The sequence below is a fragment of the Schistocerca nitens genome, chromosome 4, assembly GCF_023898315.1.
Source record: "Schistocerca nitens isolate TAMUIC-IGC-003100 chromosome 4, iqSchNite1.1, whole genome shotgun sequence".
NCBI lineage: Eukaryota > Metazoa > Arthropoda > Insecta > Orthoptera > Acrididae > Schistocerca > Schistocerca nitens.
The window spans coordinates 353,467,277-353,481,851 of NC_064617.1; the positions used below are offsets into that span (position 1 = coordinate 353,467,277).

General features: G+C 39.4%; 1 protein-coding gene across 7 annotated transcripts in view; it reads right to left on the minus strand.

Moving 5' to 3' along the window:
- Positions 1 to 14,575, minus strand: part of LOC126251818 (D-aspartate oxidase) — a 253,875-nt gene that overhangs the window by 109,654 nt on the left and 129,646 nt on the right. Inside the window, exon 1 of one of the 7 annotated variants that reach the window (XM_049952471.1) lies at positions 940 to 1,095. The exons of 3 other annotated variants lie outside the window; for them this stretch is intronic. Coding sequence is in view for 1 of the 4 variants with exons in the window: in XM_049952468.1 (XP_049808425.1) it covers positions 886 to 932 (47 nt within the window). In the remaining 3 variants the exon portion in view is untranslated. Of the gene's footprint in view, positions 1 to 52; positions 200 to 885; positions 1,096 to 14,575 lie in introns of those variants that run through there. 3 more of the 7 variants (XM_049952475.1, XM_049952468.1, XM_049952474.1) reach the window with 3 other exon arrangements.

The window sequence follows — 14,575 nt, forward strand, 5'->3', positions numbered from 1 at the left end:
TTTTATACTGAAATAAACATAACTAACTCAAAATCATGCAATTTATACACACTCGCTTCAAATTTGTTGTTCAGTGTTGTCAAAGTAAGCAGTCACTAAATACCAAGGTCCGTAAAAAACTAAATACTAGCCGTCTAAAACCTTTATCAGTTCAGAACTGGGACGCAGACTGCACAGGAAAAAGGACTCAGATATAAAGTGACCTAATCTAGATTCTCCAATAACGTGACTCTTGCAAGGTATATCCGTAAAATGAGTGTATTTACGTATCTCTGATGGAAAGAGAATATGAGTCTCGCAAGATTTATCCGACAGATGAGCATATTTGCGATCCCTGGCGAGAACACCGTTATAACGGAAAAATTAAAAATTCCTATCACGATATATATCGCGATTAGCTGTTACAAATAGCGGTTTGTTGCCTAAATGATAAATATTGTAACCTCATTAAAAAAAAAAAAAAAACCTCGTGTCAAAATTAGACACACAATGACGCATGTAAGTTGGCACAATTCGTACCTTCGCGCGTACCTCAAAGGTGCACGCGTCTAAGTGCATGGATTCTAAGTTACGCGCTTGTTTGTTCACTTTAAAATGCAATGAAGTTAGTCACTCACATAAAATTTGTTGTTTCCTATTTTATTCATGGATTTACAACGGGCCCAGATGTTAGCGATTTTTTTTTAAATTGGAAAGCACCTCCCAGCTGCGGCGCAATTACGAATGGCACGAAAAGAGGCTCGACTAGCGGAAGGTTAACAACACCAAACAAATGTCCATAAGCATATGCTGGATGGTTAAAAAATCTAAATTAGCATAAAGACATACAACATCTTTTTTTACGCTAGGCAACGCAAACCGGCCACTTGGGTGCGTGTTTCTTACACGGTTAATTTTCCGTGACGAAGGACGTGTAACCGTATACTGAGCATTACTTACCGGTTACCTGAAATATTGTCAAGTGAAGAGGCTCATCATGAAAACCGGGGAAATTGTTATAATCTTATCTGTTTGTCCACTTGGCTACTGCAAACCTTAACACATTCAAGGTTAAAAACATTACGTAACGAATACATGGGGACTACGCTGTGTTATTTGTGGGGTCTTCTGTTTATCGGCAGTAGCATTCGCTGTACGCAATGGAAAGAAGTACCTAAACACGACTTCCACGAATGATAGCCACAGTACAATTATGATCGTTACGCGTGCCACTAAGTTCAAATTGTTCACCATTACAAAACCAGCTGCCAAAATCTGGAGGATGTCTCTAATGAATTAGTTTCTTGCATTATACGATACTCGCGACAGTGAAGATTTTGGAAGTGTTCAGAAACAACTTCGTTTAGATGCACGAAAAAAGGGTAGTTACAAATTTGTGAACCTTACCAAGTTAGGCGTATGACCGGCATTTTAATTGTAAGTCATTTGTCTCTGTCTTACTCGAAGGGTTTAAAGATCAAAATAAACTTTCCAAGCACACAATCTTGTTGTGTGTAACGCAAACAGCTTTCACTTTATTAATAACTTTGGTTCCATGCTAATATGTGAGCCTCTCTCCACCCCTCCCCCTCCTTACTCCCCTTTCCTCATTATTGAGCGAACTGATCCTAAGTATATAACTATTTTTCCCACATTCTGAGTGAACAATAATCTTACTTGAACTATGTCTGTCTGGCAGGCAGGGTAGGTTGCAGGTTCAGTTTGCAAAGATATTTTCCTTGGAGGTGGACAGCAGCAGTTGCTCTTCCCTTATCCTCGATGGGTTATGTCCTTTCATCTGCGCCCCTTCCTAACTTCATACATACTATTCTCCTAACAGTGCAAGACTAATCTTTAAGTTAGAATTGTAATGTAAGTTGAAGAACAATAACTATTTTGTACACTAGCCTGCATTGTACTGGTGAATACTCTGCCTATGATCCAACTGTTTCTTGCCCAAATTAAAGCAGGACAATGATGAATAAGTAACTCTTCATTTGGTGATAGTTAATGAATTCACACAGAGATCTGTACATATTGGAAAAATCTTCAAGACGATATAATGAACATTTCCCCATAATTTAAGCTGGGCAAATATCACATTTCACCAGTTAAGATGGTAGCTTGCATACTAATTAACAACAGAGATAATCTATGCATTTGCGGAGTTCTTAACTAATGCATACGGAACTGGCAAAATTGTTTGCAGGATGGCTTTCAAAGATGACAATTCTCAAAAATTGAAAGATAGGCCTACTGTAAATTTTCTATTTCACAAAAGAAAATACTTATCTCTATCCTATCTGTAATATACAAGGTACTAACAAAAAAAGGAATCTGAATCAAGCAAAGGAAGAAGCAGGCTCTAGAAGTAATCTATAACATTGGGCCATACATAATTTGTGAGTGAAATTACAAAATGGAACAAGGAGTATGAATTACCACTTTAAATGAAATTAATATGCTATACAGAGTGTCTTGCCTTGGGAATAATAATAATAATAATAATAATAATAATAATAATAATTTACATCTCAGAAGGTTCGCTCAACAACACTATTTTATATTAATTCACTAAATTTTGCAAGGACTAAATAACAAAACAGTTTTAGTCAGTATTTTCTATCTTTGCAAGGATTATGACAATGCAATTCACAATATTATTTAAGCAGAAAAACAAAGATTTTATGACATTATCAGTACTGGTATAGCTAACAAATCAAGTGGCTCACTTTATTCTGAACAAAAAGAATAAAGAGCGTTGTAGTACACAAATTCAACAACTGTAGACAGGGACTTTTGTTTGAGGTGAGGGGGGGGGGGGGGGGGGGCGGCGGCTGTAGACATCTTTAATGGAGCTGCATGAGGTTCAATATTAGGCCTCTTGTTAACATGTAAATGGGCTTCCATTTAATATACATCAAACAGAATTACTTCTTTTTCCTATTAACACAAATATTATAATTATTCCCAACTCCTGCAGCCACAGACAACACTGTAAATAATGTGTGTACAGGATATTCCAATATTTTGGGCACATGTATGTAACTAGAGAAATATGCCTTAGAGCTTCCTAAACAGACCAGTTCAATAATTCCTGCACTTTGTGACAAGCACTGATCAGACACAAATCCACAAATTAATATTTTTTGTTTATTTTCGTTCAATAATTTATTATGAATTTTTAGTAGTATAGTGGAAGTTTTCATCGCACAAAAGCTTTCTATAAAAATAGTATAGGGTACTCACTCACTATTATCTTGTAGACAGTTGGTTAAGGAGCTATGTATTTTAACTACAGCATGACATTACATACTTTCTCACATTAAAATTGTAATAAATAATCCATAAGAGTTCAGGACAAATAATAATATCCATAACTACAATACCAGAAGAAAAAATCCCTTCATACTCTTAATTAGAGTTACCATTAGTTTAGAAAGTCGTGAATAATGCTGCAAGCAACTCTGGTTACTTTCCTAATGATATTAAACATCTGACAAATACGAAAGGAACCGAAAGAAATTTCATTGGCACAACTTCTATTATATAATTTTTATTTAGAAACTCATTTGGTTGAAAAGTATTACATACTACTTCTGCTACCAAATTACTTTATTTTGTTATGAGAGCAGATCTGTAAACTGTCAGCATACAGACATATTTAAATCAATACAACATTAATAACATATAATTGTTGCACTTGGCAGAAGTAAAATTTATTATGAAAATGACCCATAGAACATAATGGAAAATTCAGAAATGGAAGAGAAGTCATCAGACAAAGTGATACATTGCTTTACATAACAAAGAGCTTGTATCTGGGGACAGTCCTTACCACCAACACTGCTCCTTTTCTGTAGGACCAACAATACAGATCTAGGCACGATTGTTAATAAATAATGGAAAGCCCGGGTCAAAGCAATTGAAAGAAGACAGTCTTTAGTTTAGCCCGAGGCGTTCGAATAAATCTTCTGGCTTATGACTGCTTTATTTCTTAAGACAAACACTGACAGCCAGAGAAATAAGCCAGGACAGCATGAAAGACAAAGACTTTTCAGTGAAAGTTAGGCAAGTCAGTATGTAGTTTAGATGAACAAAGGTAAAATCTCTTGCATTACTCTCCAAAATAAGAAACTGTCTGTAAACTAAAGAGTGAGCAGTGCTTGTGACATGGCAAGTGGGCTTTCAATGTTACAACTACCCAACAGGATGACTAAGAATAAATTTTCCATCAAGTGGTGCAGTACAATGTAATGCGCTGCTGTAAGTAGTTTGGCATAGCGAGTGGGGGCTACTCTGTTACACACTATGTATAGCTTCAATTTTGGATTTTTGACAAAATAATGTTGTTGGATAGATCAAAAAATCTACTCACCAAGTGGTGGCAGAACATACATACGAAAGGAGGTTATAATTAGGCAGGCGTTTGGAGCCAGTGGCTCCTCCTTCAGGCAAAATGATTGAAGGGGAAGGAAGAGGGATGAAGGAAAAGGATTGGAGAGGTCTAGGAAAAGGGGAAGATTTTGCAAAAGTCACCCAGACCTGTGGGTCTTAGGAGACTTACGAGATAGGATGACAAGGAAAGACTGGCTGTTGTTGGGAACTGCACCTGCTGAGATTTGAAAACCTGAAAGCTCAAAGGTGGAAGACAGGGTAATATGTAAGACACATTACTGCTTAAACATAGTGTACGAGTTAATAAAAGTGAAAAGCTTAGTGTGTTGTACGTAACTGAGGTGGGAATGAAAGAGGCGAAAAATAGACAGGCAAGAAAATGAAAGATGTAGAAAACTAAAATGGAGTGAAGAAAGGACTTGTTACTGTGAAGAAATGCTGAAACAGAAGAAATTAATGCAAAAGTAAGGCCAGGTGGGGTTTGAGAACTGAGGACATGTTGTAGTGCTAGTTCCCACCTGCAGAATTCTGAGAAACTGATGTCTGGGGGAATAATCCAGGTGGTGCATGTGGTGAAACAGGCACTGAGGTCACGATTGTCATGTTTTAGTGCATACTCTGCAACATAATATTACATGTTGGCAGTATACACCTTCTGCCTATGCCCTTTCATCCTAATTTATAAACTGCTATTTGTCATGCTGATGCAAAAGGCCAAACAGTGCTTAGTTCGGTGTTTTACATTGGCATGACTACCACCAAGTTATCAACCAGTGGCCTGGCTCTGAAAACTTGCCTAATTATAACCTCCTTTTAAGTGTGTGTTCTGCTGCTGCTTGGTGAGTAGGTTTTTTTATCCATCCAATTATATTATTCAATTTTGGATTACTAAATATACAGTTTGTGGGAAATGACTTATGTTAACACAAATATGGGAAGCAAACATAAACTTATTGACGGTAGCAGGAAAGCACTTTTAGAGCTGATAAGGGATTTGCGAACCTCAATTAAAGACTACAGTTGAAAGGCACATAAAAGATTGGCAATAATTCAAATTCCTTTCTTCTGCATGGTAACTGCCACGAAGATTATTTTTCTGATTAGAAACTTGTCAGAAAGAGCTTGGCACAATATGGAAACTTTTACTGGTTTCCACAAGAATGCTGTATAGGACAGGAGCAAATGGAGACAAAATTAGGCAGAAATACTTCCATATGAAGGAAAACTTGCTGTGAAATGGCTACCAGTTAGTCCCAGATCCTAAAGGTATGGTGAACACCACATGAGGAATGGTATAATTAGTAGATGGCTCCAGCTTACATGTACAGATATGAAGACAAGTGTGGTAATGCATAACATTCTCTGAATTGTTTTGTCCTGTTCAAAATAAGAATGATTTGTGGAGAGTAAGTAATAAATCATTATAGTTGATTCTTTAAAGCCTACAGCGATAAGTTGATATAAAGAGTGAGCCATACAAGATAGGATAGGAACCTAATGGAAAAAAAAGGAGACAAGGGGAAGGGGGGCCCCACGAGAGTTGGTGGGGGGGGGGGGGCAGGGGGAGGGAGGGGATAAATGAAGAATATGTAAATACAGAGTGTACCAGGAGGAATGTCAATATTGAGGGATACGACAGGAATGTTCATTCGAAGCAAAAAAAGTCTAGTAAACATGGGCTCCAAAATGAATACCTTAAGAGGAGCACTATTTCAACTTTGATACTGTGGAACACATCTCTTCTACTGAACAAATGATCATGCTCTTAGCTCTTAAGGTATGCATTTTAGAGTCCACTTTCACTTTCACTAGACTGTTTTGCTTCGAATTATCATTCCCTGAATACTGGCAATTTCTCTTGGGACACCCTTTATACAGAATGCTTGGTTCTGAGCATGACAATACACATAGCACACTAATCTGTATCCGGGGAAGAAAAAGCACAAGGGATGACTTCATTAACATGCAGACTTGGACATAAGGTACGAAATAATTTGTTCACTGACAATAGCACAAAAGTAAAACTTCCGTCAATACTATGGTCAGTATGAACATTGCATTTAATGGAGCTGTCGGGTCTATTGGGGATGGTGAGACCTCACTTTAGAACCAGGTAATCCAACAATTATGAGAAGAGTTAACTTCTAATATTAAATCTGGATCACATTTTAGAACTTGGTTCCTTCTGCAGTAAGGAGTAAGGGTTAGAATGGGGAAGGTTAAAAAGGAAAGAATGAGAGTGTCTTACACACAGTGAGGACAAGGATAAACAAAAATGAAGAGGGAGGTGTCAGAAAGGGTAGGAGGTCACTCTGAATGTGGCTCTCCAGCAGGGAGACGACTTCCTCAAATCATGCCCTGAAATGAGATCCATCCTTCATGAAATCCTCCCCACTCCACCAAGAGTGTCTTTCCGCCGTCCACCTAACCTTCGTAACCTGTTAGTTCATCCCCATGAAATCCCCAAACCACCTTCCCTACCCTCTGGCTCCTATCCTTGTAACCGCCCCCGGTGTAAAACCTACTCCCATGCACCCTCCCACCACCACCTACTCCAGTCCTGTAACCCGGAAGGTGTACACGATCAAAGGAAGAGCCACGTGTGAAAGCACCCACGTGATTTACCAACTGACCTGCCTACACTGTGATGCATTCTATGTGGGAATGACCAGCAACAAACTGTCCATTCGCATGAATGGACACAAGCAGACAGTGTTTGTTGGTAATGAGGATCACCCTGTGGCTAAACATGCCTTGGTGCACGGCCAGCACATCTTGGCACAGTGTTACACCGTCCGGGTTATCTGGATACTTCCCACCAACACCAACCTATCCGAACTCCGGAGATGGGAACTTGCTCTTCAATATATCCTCTCTTCCCGTTACCCACCAGGCCTCAATCTCCGCTAATTTCAAGTTGCCGCCACTCATACCTCACCTGTCATTCAACAACATCTTTGCCTCTGCACTTCTGCCTCGACTGACATCTCTGCCCAAACTCTTTGTCTTTAAATATGTCTGCTTGTGTCTGTATATGTGTGGATGGATGTGTGTGTGTGTGTGTGCGCGCGTGCGCGAGTGTATACCCGTCCTTTTTTCCCCCTAAGGTAAGTCTTTCCGCTCCCGGGATTGGAATGACTCCTTACCCTCTCCCTTAAAACCCACATCCTTTCGTCTTTCCCTCTCCTTGCCCCTTTCCTGATGAGGCAACAGTTTGTTGCGAAAGCTTGAATTTTGTGTGTATGTTTGTGTGTCTATCGACGTGCCAGCGCTTTTGTTTGGAAAGTCACATCGGGAAAAATATATCTAAAAACAAAGATGATGTGGCTTACCATACGAAAGCGCTGGCAGGTCGATATATATACAAACAAACACATACATACACACAAAATTCTAGCTTTCGCAACCAATGGTTGCTTCGTCAGGAAAGAGGGAAGGAGAGGGAAAGACGAAAGGAAGTGGGTTTTAAGGGAGAGGGTAAGGAGTCATTCCAATCCCGGGAGCGGAAAGACTTACCTTAGGGGGAAAAAAGGACAGGTATATATATATATATATATATATATATATACACACACACACACACACACACACACACACACACACACACACACACACAAGCAGACAGGCAAAGAGACTATAGCTATCGACCTGCCAGCACTTTTGTATGGTAAGTCACATCATATATATATATATATATATATATATATATATATATATATATATATATATATATATATATATCACCAAACAAAAGCGCTGGCAGGTCGATAGACACACAAACAAACACAAACATACACACAAAATTCTAGCTTTCGCAACAAACGGTTGCTTCGTCAGGAAAGAGGGAAGGAGAGGGAAAGATGAAAGGAAGTGGGTTTTAAGGGAGAGGGTAAGGAGTCATTCCAATCCCGGGAGCGGAAAGACTTACATTAGGGGGAAAAAAGGACGGGTATACACTCGCACACACACACATATCCATCCGCATATACACAGACACAAGCAGACATTTGTAAAGGCAAAGACTTTGGGCAGAGGTGTCAGTCGAGGCGGAAGTACAGAGGCAAAGGTGATGTTGAAAGACAGGTGAGGTACGAGCGGCGGCAAATAGAAATTGGAGATTAGCGGAGATTGAGGCCTGGCGGATAGCGAGAAGAGAGGATAGCGAGTGCGAGTGCGAGTGTATACCCGTCCTTTTTTCCCCCTAAGGTAAGTCTTTCCGCTCCCGGGATTGGAATGACTCCTTACCCTCTCCCTTAAAACCCACTTCCTTTCATCTTTCCCTCTCCTTCCCTCTTTCCTCAAGAAGCAACCGTTTGTTGCGAAAGCTAGAATTTTGTGTGTATGTTTGTGTGTCTATCGACCTGCCAGCGCTTTTGTTTGGTAAGTCTCATCACTTTCTTTCTTTTAGATATATTTTTTCCACGTGGAATGTTTCCCTCTGTTATATATATATATATATATATATATATATATATATATATAAGATGATGTGACTTACCAAATGATAGTGCTGGCAGGTCGACAGATACACAAACGAACACAAACATACACACAAAATTCAAGCTTTCGCAACAAACTGTTGCCTCATCAGGAAAGAGGGAAGGAGAGGGAAAGACTAAAGGATGTGGGTTTTAAGGGAGAAGGTAAGGAGTCATTCCAATCCCGGGAGCGGAAAGACCTACCTTAGGGGGAAAAAAGGACGGGTATACACTCACACACACACACATATCCATCCACACATATACAGACAAGCAGATGTCTGCTTGTGTCTGAATATGTGTGGATGGATATGTGTGTGTGTGTGCGCGCGCGAGTGTATACCCGTCCTTTTTTCCCCCTAAGGTAGGTCTTTCCGCTCCCGGGATTGGAATGACTCCTTACCTTCTCCCTTAAAACCCACATCCTTTCGTCTTTCCCTCTCCTTCCCTCTTTCCTGATGAGGCAACAGTTTGTTGCGAAAGCTTGAATTTTGTGTGTATGTTTGTGTTCATTTGTGTGTCTGTCGACCTGCCAGCACTTTCATTTGGTAAGTCACATCATCTTTTTTTTTTTAGATATATTTTTCCTACGTGGAATGTTTCCCTCTGTATTAAGCTGGCAATTGTAAAATGATTATTGGATGTATTAACTGATGATATTCTTGTTGCCTCTGCAGCTTGATCTTACAATCTTCACGACATAATATTTCGGCAGCACATCTGCCCGCCATCATCAGATGGGAATGCTGTTCGTTGAACTCCCTGGAACTGGATCACACCATGAATTGCAGCCCTTTTATATACTGTGGCAAACCAACAGCGCATGTGCCATAAATCGTTGGTGCTGTCTGCTCATGAAACTGAAGATACAGTTACCCAGTAGGAAAGCCGGCTGAAACGATGACGCATTATCAAATGCTTACATCGATACATACTGTCAGCTGAGTCGAAGACCACTGTTCATCACAGCGAGAGCTTCTACAAGGAGGAAATGGTTGAAATTGTATGGAAGTTTGATGAACATAAGAAGGGGACAATGCTGCGTGCACTTGCTTTTCTGCGGAGCCCCTGTACCCAAGATATCATACCTAAATTTGCAAGATTAATTTGTTATGTTAATAATCAAAATGGGCAACAGTATTAAGAAGCATGTTAGTTTTGCCTTAGTGACAGGGCACATTCATTTTTCTTAAAGATATCTAGGGAATTGTTGGATTGATCTCCTTAGGCACTATCAGACTGAGTACACAGGAGCATGTTCAGTTCTCAGTCTTCAAAATTTTGACTTTGTTGTTCTCGACCCATGACATCTGATTATGACACACATTGATGGATTGTGATTAATCTTACCAGTGAAGAATTTGATGAAGCCAAGCTATCAGTTTTGAGGAAGCCCTAAATTTTGCTCCCACGCCAAGAAACCCCCCCACCCTCTCAAGAAGGTCACTGAATCCTTTCCGATCTGTGGAGCAAGCAGAGCCCAACCTTCCTGAGGATCTAGCAGAAGAAACCAGGAAAGAGGTTTTGCATGCACTCCGTTGACCTCTGCCCTGGTGGGGTAATATCGCCTCTTCAAAACAACTTTATTTGTGTCTCTTTTGGTGAAATGACATATATTCAGTCTGTTGCTGTTCTTACATCAGCAAGTGTAGTAATGTCATTCTTGCTCACAGTAAAAATGTCATGTTCCTCAGGGTATATAAAAGATGATTAATGTAACGAGGCTGTAGGAAGCTAATCATAACCTCACTGGTATCTTCATTAACATTCAAAACACATCTAAGCCATGCAACAAACCCTATGATATCATGAGGTATGAGTACTGTTGGTTCCATGTTAAGTATTCATTTTTTGTGTCTGGTGAATAGAAGAAAACCTTCATCCGGATTTTATTATTGCCAGTGGGAATAACACAGTGTAACTTGTAGGTACACGCAACTGTGCTAATTGGTAAAAACCACTCTTGCAGGACAGATACTTCTTCGCCACACTCCTTGTTTTTTGTATAATGAAAATGACAAGTGCAATGCTCCTGGAACACCATTCCAACAGCTGTCTGGGTATATTATCTGAGAGTTTTAGACACACTGCAGGCTGGCATTAGCAGGATGTCTCCTAATGGTACCAACGATACCATAACATGGTCTTCTGCCATGTTATGCGGCAAGGAAATGCCACTCTGCACAGACATTGAAATTGCCCAGATGAAAAGATATGTTTGCAATGTTCTCGCTGTTTTTATACTGGGCTGCAGTACCATTTGAGAAGTAATAAATGTACTAGAGTGTTCTATGGAAATGAGATATTATGAAGTTAACCAAATAATGATGGAAAAGATGAACACTCACAGTGTCATGTTTAAGGCATTCTGATGTGGTGATAAATGAAATGGGTTTCTGGATGCCTATAATAAACAAAAAATGGATGAATAGTGGCCTAAGCATCATTTCTGTGAAACCCTTGGACCTCATCCTGAAACACAACTGTATAATTCTCTGCAAAATCGCATATAACAATGTACTCATTGTCACAAAATGTCACTTTCACATGTTGAAGAAATTCAGACTGTTAGGTGGCTTTGAAGGAGTGCAGCAGCGACAGCTTTTTAATTAGTTGATGACATTTTCCAAGAAGTCTTCCACAGAAGACAAGCGAGTGTGCAGAGTTGTTCTGTCTGTACATGTCAGCAGTTTGTGTGTTACTTCATTAATTCTATTTTCATCAAACAACTCTCCCAGGTATGTTGTGAAAGAATGTGTACCTGGAGAGTTTTCACATGCTGACATATAATATTTTGGCTGTGTAGGATTGCATATAATGTACACCAGGCAGTATTTGTACATGTTGACAGTCAGCATCACATGTCAACTCTTTCCATCTGCAACATTCCAACATGAACTTCCACATTTTGGTGAATACTACAAACGCACACGTTGGGTACCATTCGCACCAGCCAGCACACAGTACTTGGATCGTAAGTGGCAAAATTTTGATAATTTTATTGTCAGCCCTGGATGTATATCTCTGAATACTTTATGAAGCTTATTCAGGTTCCCCGACACCAGTTATTTTTACTTATGAACCCTGGAACCATTTCCTTGACAGTAACAAAATCCTTTTTCCACAGGCAAACAGTGGCTCATCTATTCTCTGTTACAAAATTCGATGACATAGTTCACAATGAGTTCCCTTAGGACACATCTAGGCATTGGAATAGGAGTTGCTAAGAAACCACTTTGACTAACTATTTAGCTTTTCTCAATAAATAGTTTTGAGGCCCCAAATTAAATTTCAATTCTTCGAATGCTCCAACTTTTTGGAAGAAGTGTCAACATCTGGACCTTCTCACTGCCTATGGTGCTAGTACTTAACATCTCTTTCAACTGTGTTATAATTTCAGATTCCAAATTTGTTTCACCTTCCACTTTTTCTCCAACACTGGGTACATATTTACTCTGAAGTACCTCTGACACTTTCTCAAGCTTTTTCTGCGTGTATGTTTTCTTTAGTTTGGAGTACCTCTGAAACTTTCTCAAACTTTTTCTGTGTGCATGTTTTCTATCTGTCTCCTCTCCTTCACTGGGGATTCACCAAGAGATAGCAGACTGTCATTTAATGCAACTGATCCCTATCTGTTTCAATGTACTTGGGATGGGCCCTTGTTAATTTTTTCCTACACGTCACATATTTTGCGGTCTGTCATTGTGCCACTGATCTTACCAACCATCAACATTTACACTTTACATAGACTTTTCTTGCATATGTTGTGTCTATTTTCCCTGAAGCAGTTACAGCAGTACACAATCCTATCAAACGCCATCTTCACCTGGTAGATTTGTAAAGGCACAAAAAACAACACTTTTGCTACAACTTCCTCTGTACATGTAGCATCCACAATGTCATCCAAGCTTTGAACAAAAACACTTCACTCACACAATTTCCTATCTTCTGACTCAACAGTCAGGGAAGAAGAATGCTTGCTACTGGCCTGCTCCTTTTGAAAGATTACATGTGATTGGTCAAAATAAAAATTCGCCTCACAACTTTACCTGTAATTGTTCAAAACAAGAATACTTGCTATTGGCCTCTTCATATTGCCTGCTTAACGGTGAGTGGTGAAAATAAAAATGCTTGTTATTAGCCTGTTCACCTCGCAAGCAGACCAGTAATTAGTTAAATTAAAAATGCTTGCTATTTGCCTGTTCACATTGCTGCCTTACTAGGTGTTACTATCACGTCATTTTTTTTTTAACAGTGAAAATGTTTTTCAGTAGTTTATGTCATTTTGTTGCAGTTTGTATTGCTTTATTGTATCACATGGCTGTACGTATTAATTTATATCCGCTAATACAAATGTCATTACAACTTGATTGTTTTGTATGATTGTGACATGTTTTGAAATATTCAAGGTGAAGGGTCAACGTAACTGAACTGAACTGTATACATTGTTTAAGTATGGTTACATTGGTTAGCATTTAAAACCCTTTTCCCAGTCATTTCCAAATTTACCTGTTTCACTAGTGCGTATCTATTAGAACAGAAATTACAGCCGTTTCTGTCAGCAGTGGTTTTTTTTAACACATTTTCAAAACTTCGGGTGGCCATAAATTTTGTTGTGTAGTTGTGTTGCAATTCTGTAATTTGGCCTTTATCATTCTCTCACCATGTACAACAAACATACCAAATTTGATGAAAATCAGAAATGGCCAAGTTGAAAATTGTACTTTTTTGCATTGAAGATCTGCACATGGACTAATATATTTTTATACAAGTTGTCGTCTGCTGTACAAACAGACGTAAGGAGGGCTTACACCTTCCTGGACCCAGAAAGCTTGACTTAAGAACACCTCAAGCTCATGTTCACGCAAAATGGCTACATTGACAAACAGGTCACTTGTTTTTTAGAGAGTTTGGACCAGCAGAAGATCAATGTAGATCGGATCAGTTACTGTCCTACCAGACACTGTGTGGGGGTAGTGGGTTGATGGGGTGGGGACATCTTCAAAGATAGGAAGGGTTTTAAAGAGATTTAATATTAAAACTATATTTCATCTGTCAGAGTGACCCTTGGCTTGATAAAAGATTGTCTAGGATTGAGGAAGTCCAGCATTTACCAAGTCTCCTGCCATTCGGACAATTCACTGTTTCCAAAACACGTTTTGAGCACCACTGCCACACTCAATTACTACAATCTCATAAATCTGCAATGGTGGAGCATTGTCAAACAAAGGGACACAGAACGGTGTATGATGAAAGAGACAGATAGTTGCCCCTGCGTCTCACTATTGGGCTGTGTATGAAAAGGAATCAATCAAAGTTAAACTGGCAGATAACATTATAGATACAAGGGCCTTAAGTGAAATGTGGAATCCTATTTTAGCTGATATTATTAGACAATGGTCAGTGGCTCAACCAACAATATTGCCTTGACATACTTGTTCAAAAACAATTCATCATTTCTACCAGCTACCAGCACTGGGACTTCACTTGTGTTATGGAGCAGCAGCAGCAGCAATGATCTGGCACTGGTGTTCTGCAGTACATACAAGGTCCTCCATTCAGGGAATGTAAAAAAGATGAACAGCTGGAGCTATCAATTGTTTGCTACATTGAAGAGACTGCCCAAGTTTATCATGCTGGCAATATGTACTCAACTATCTCGATTTCATTGTCTCCACTATTAGTGACTGGAAAACTTTTCACAGCATGAGCGGTGTCAA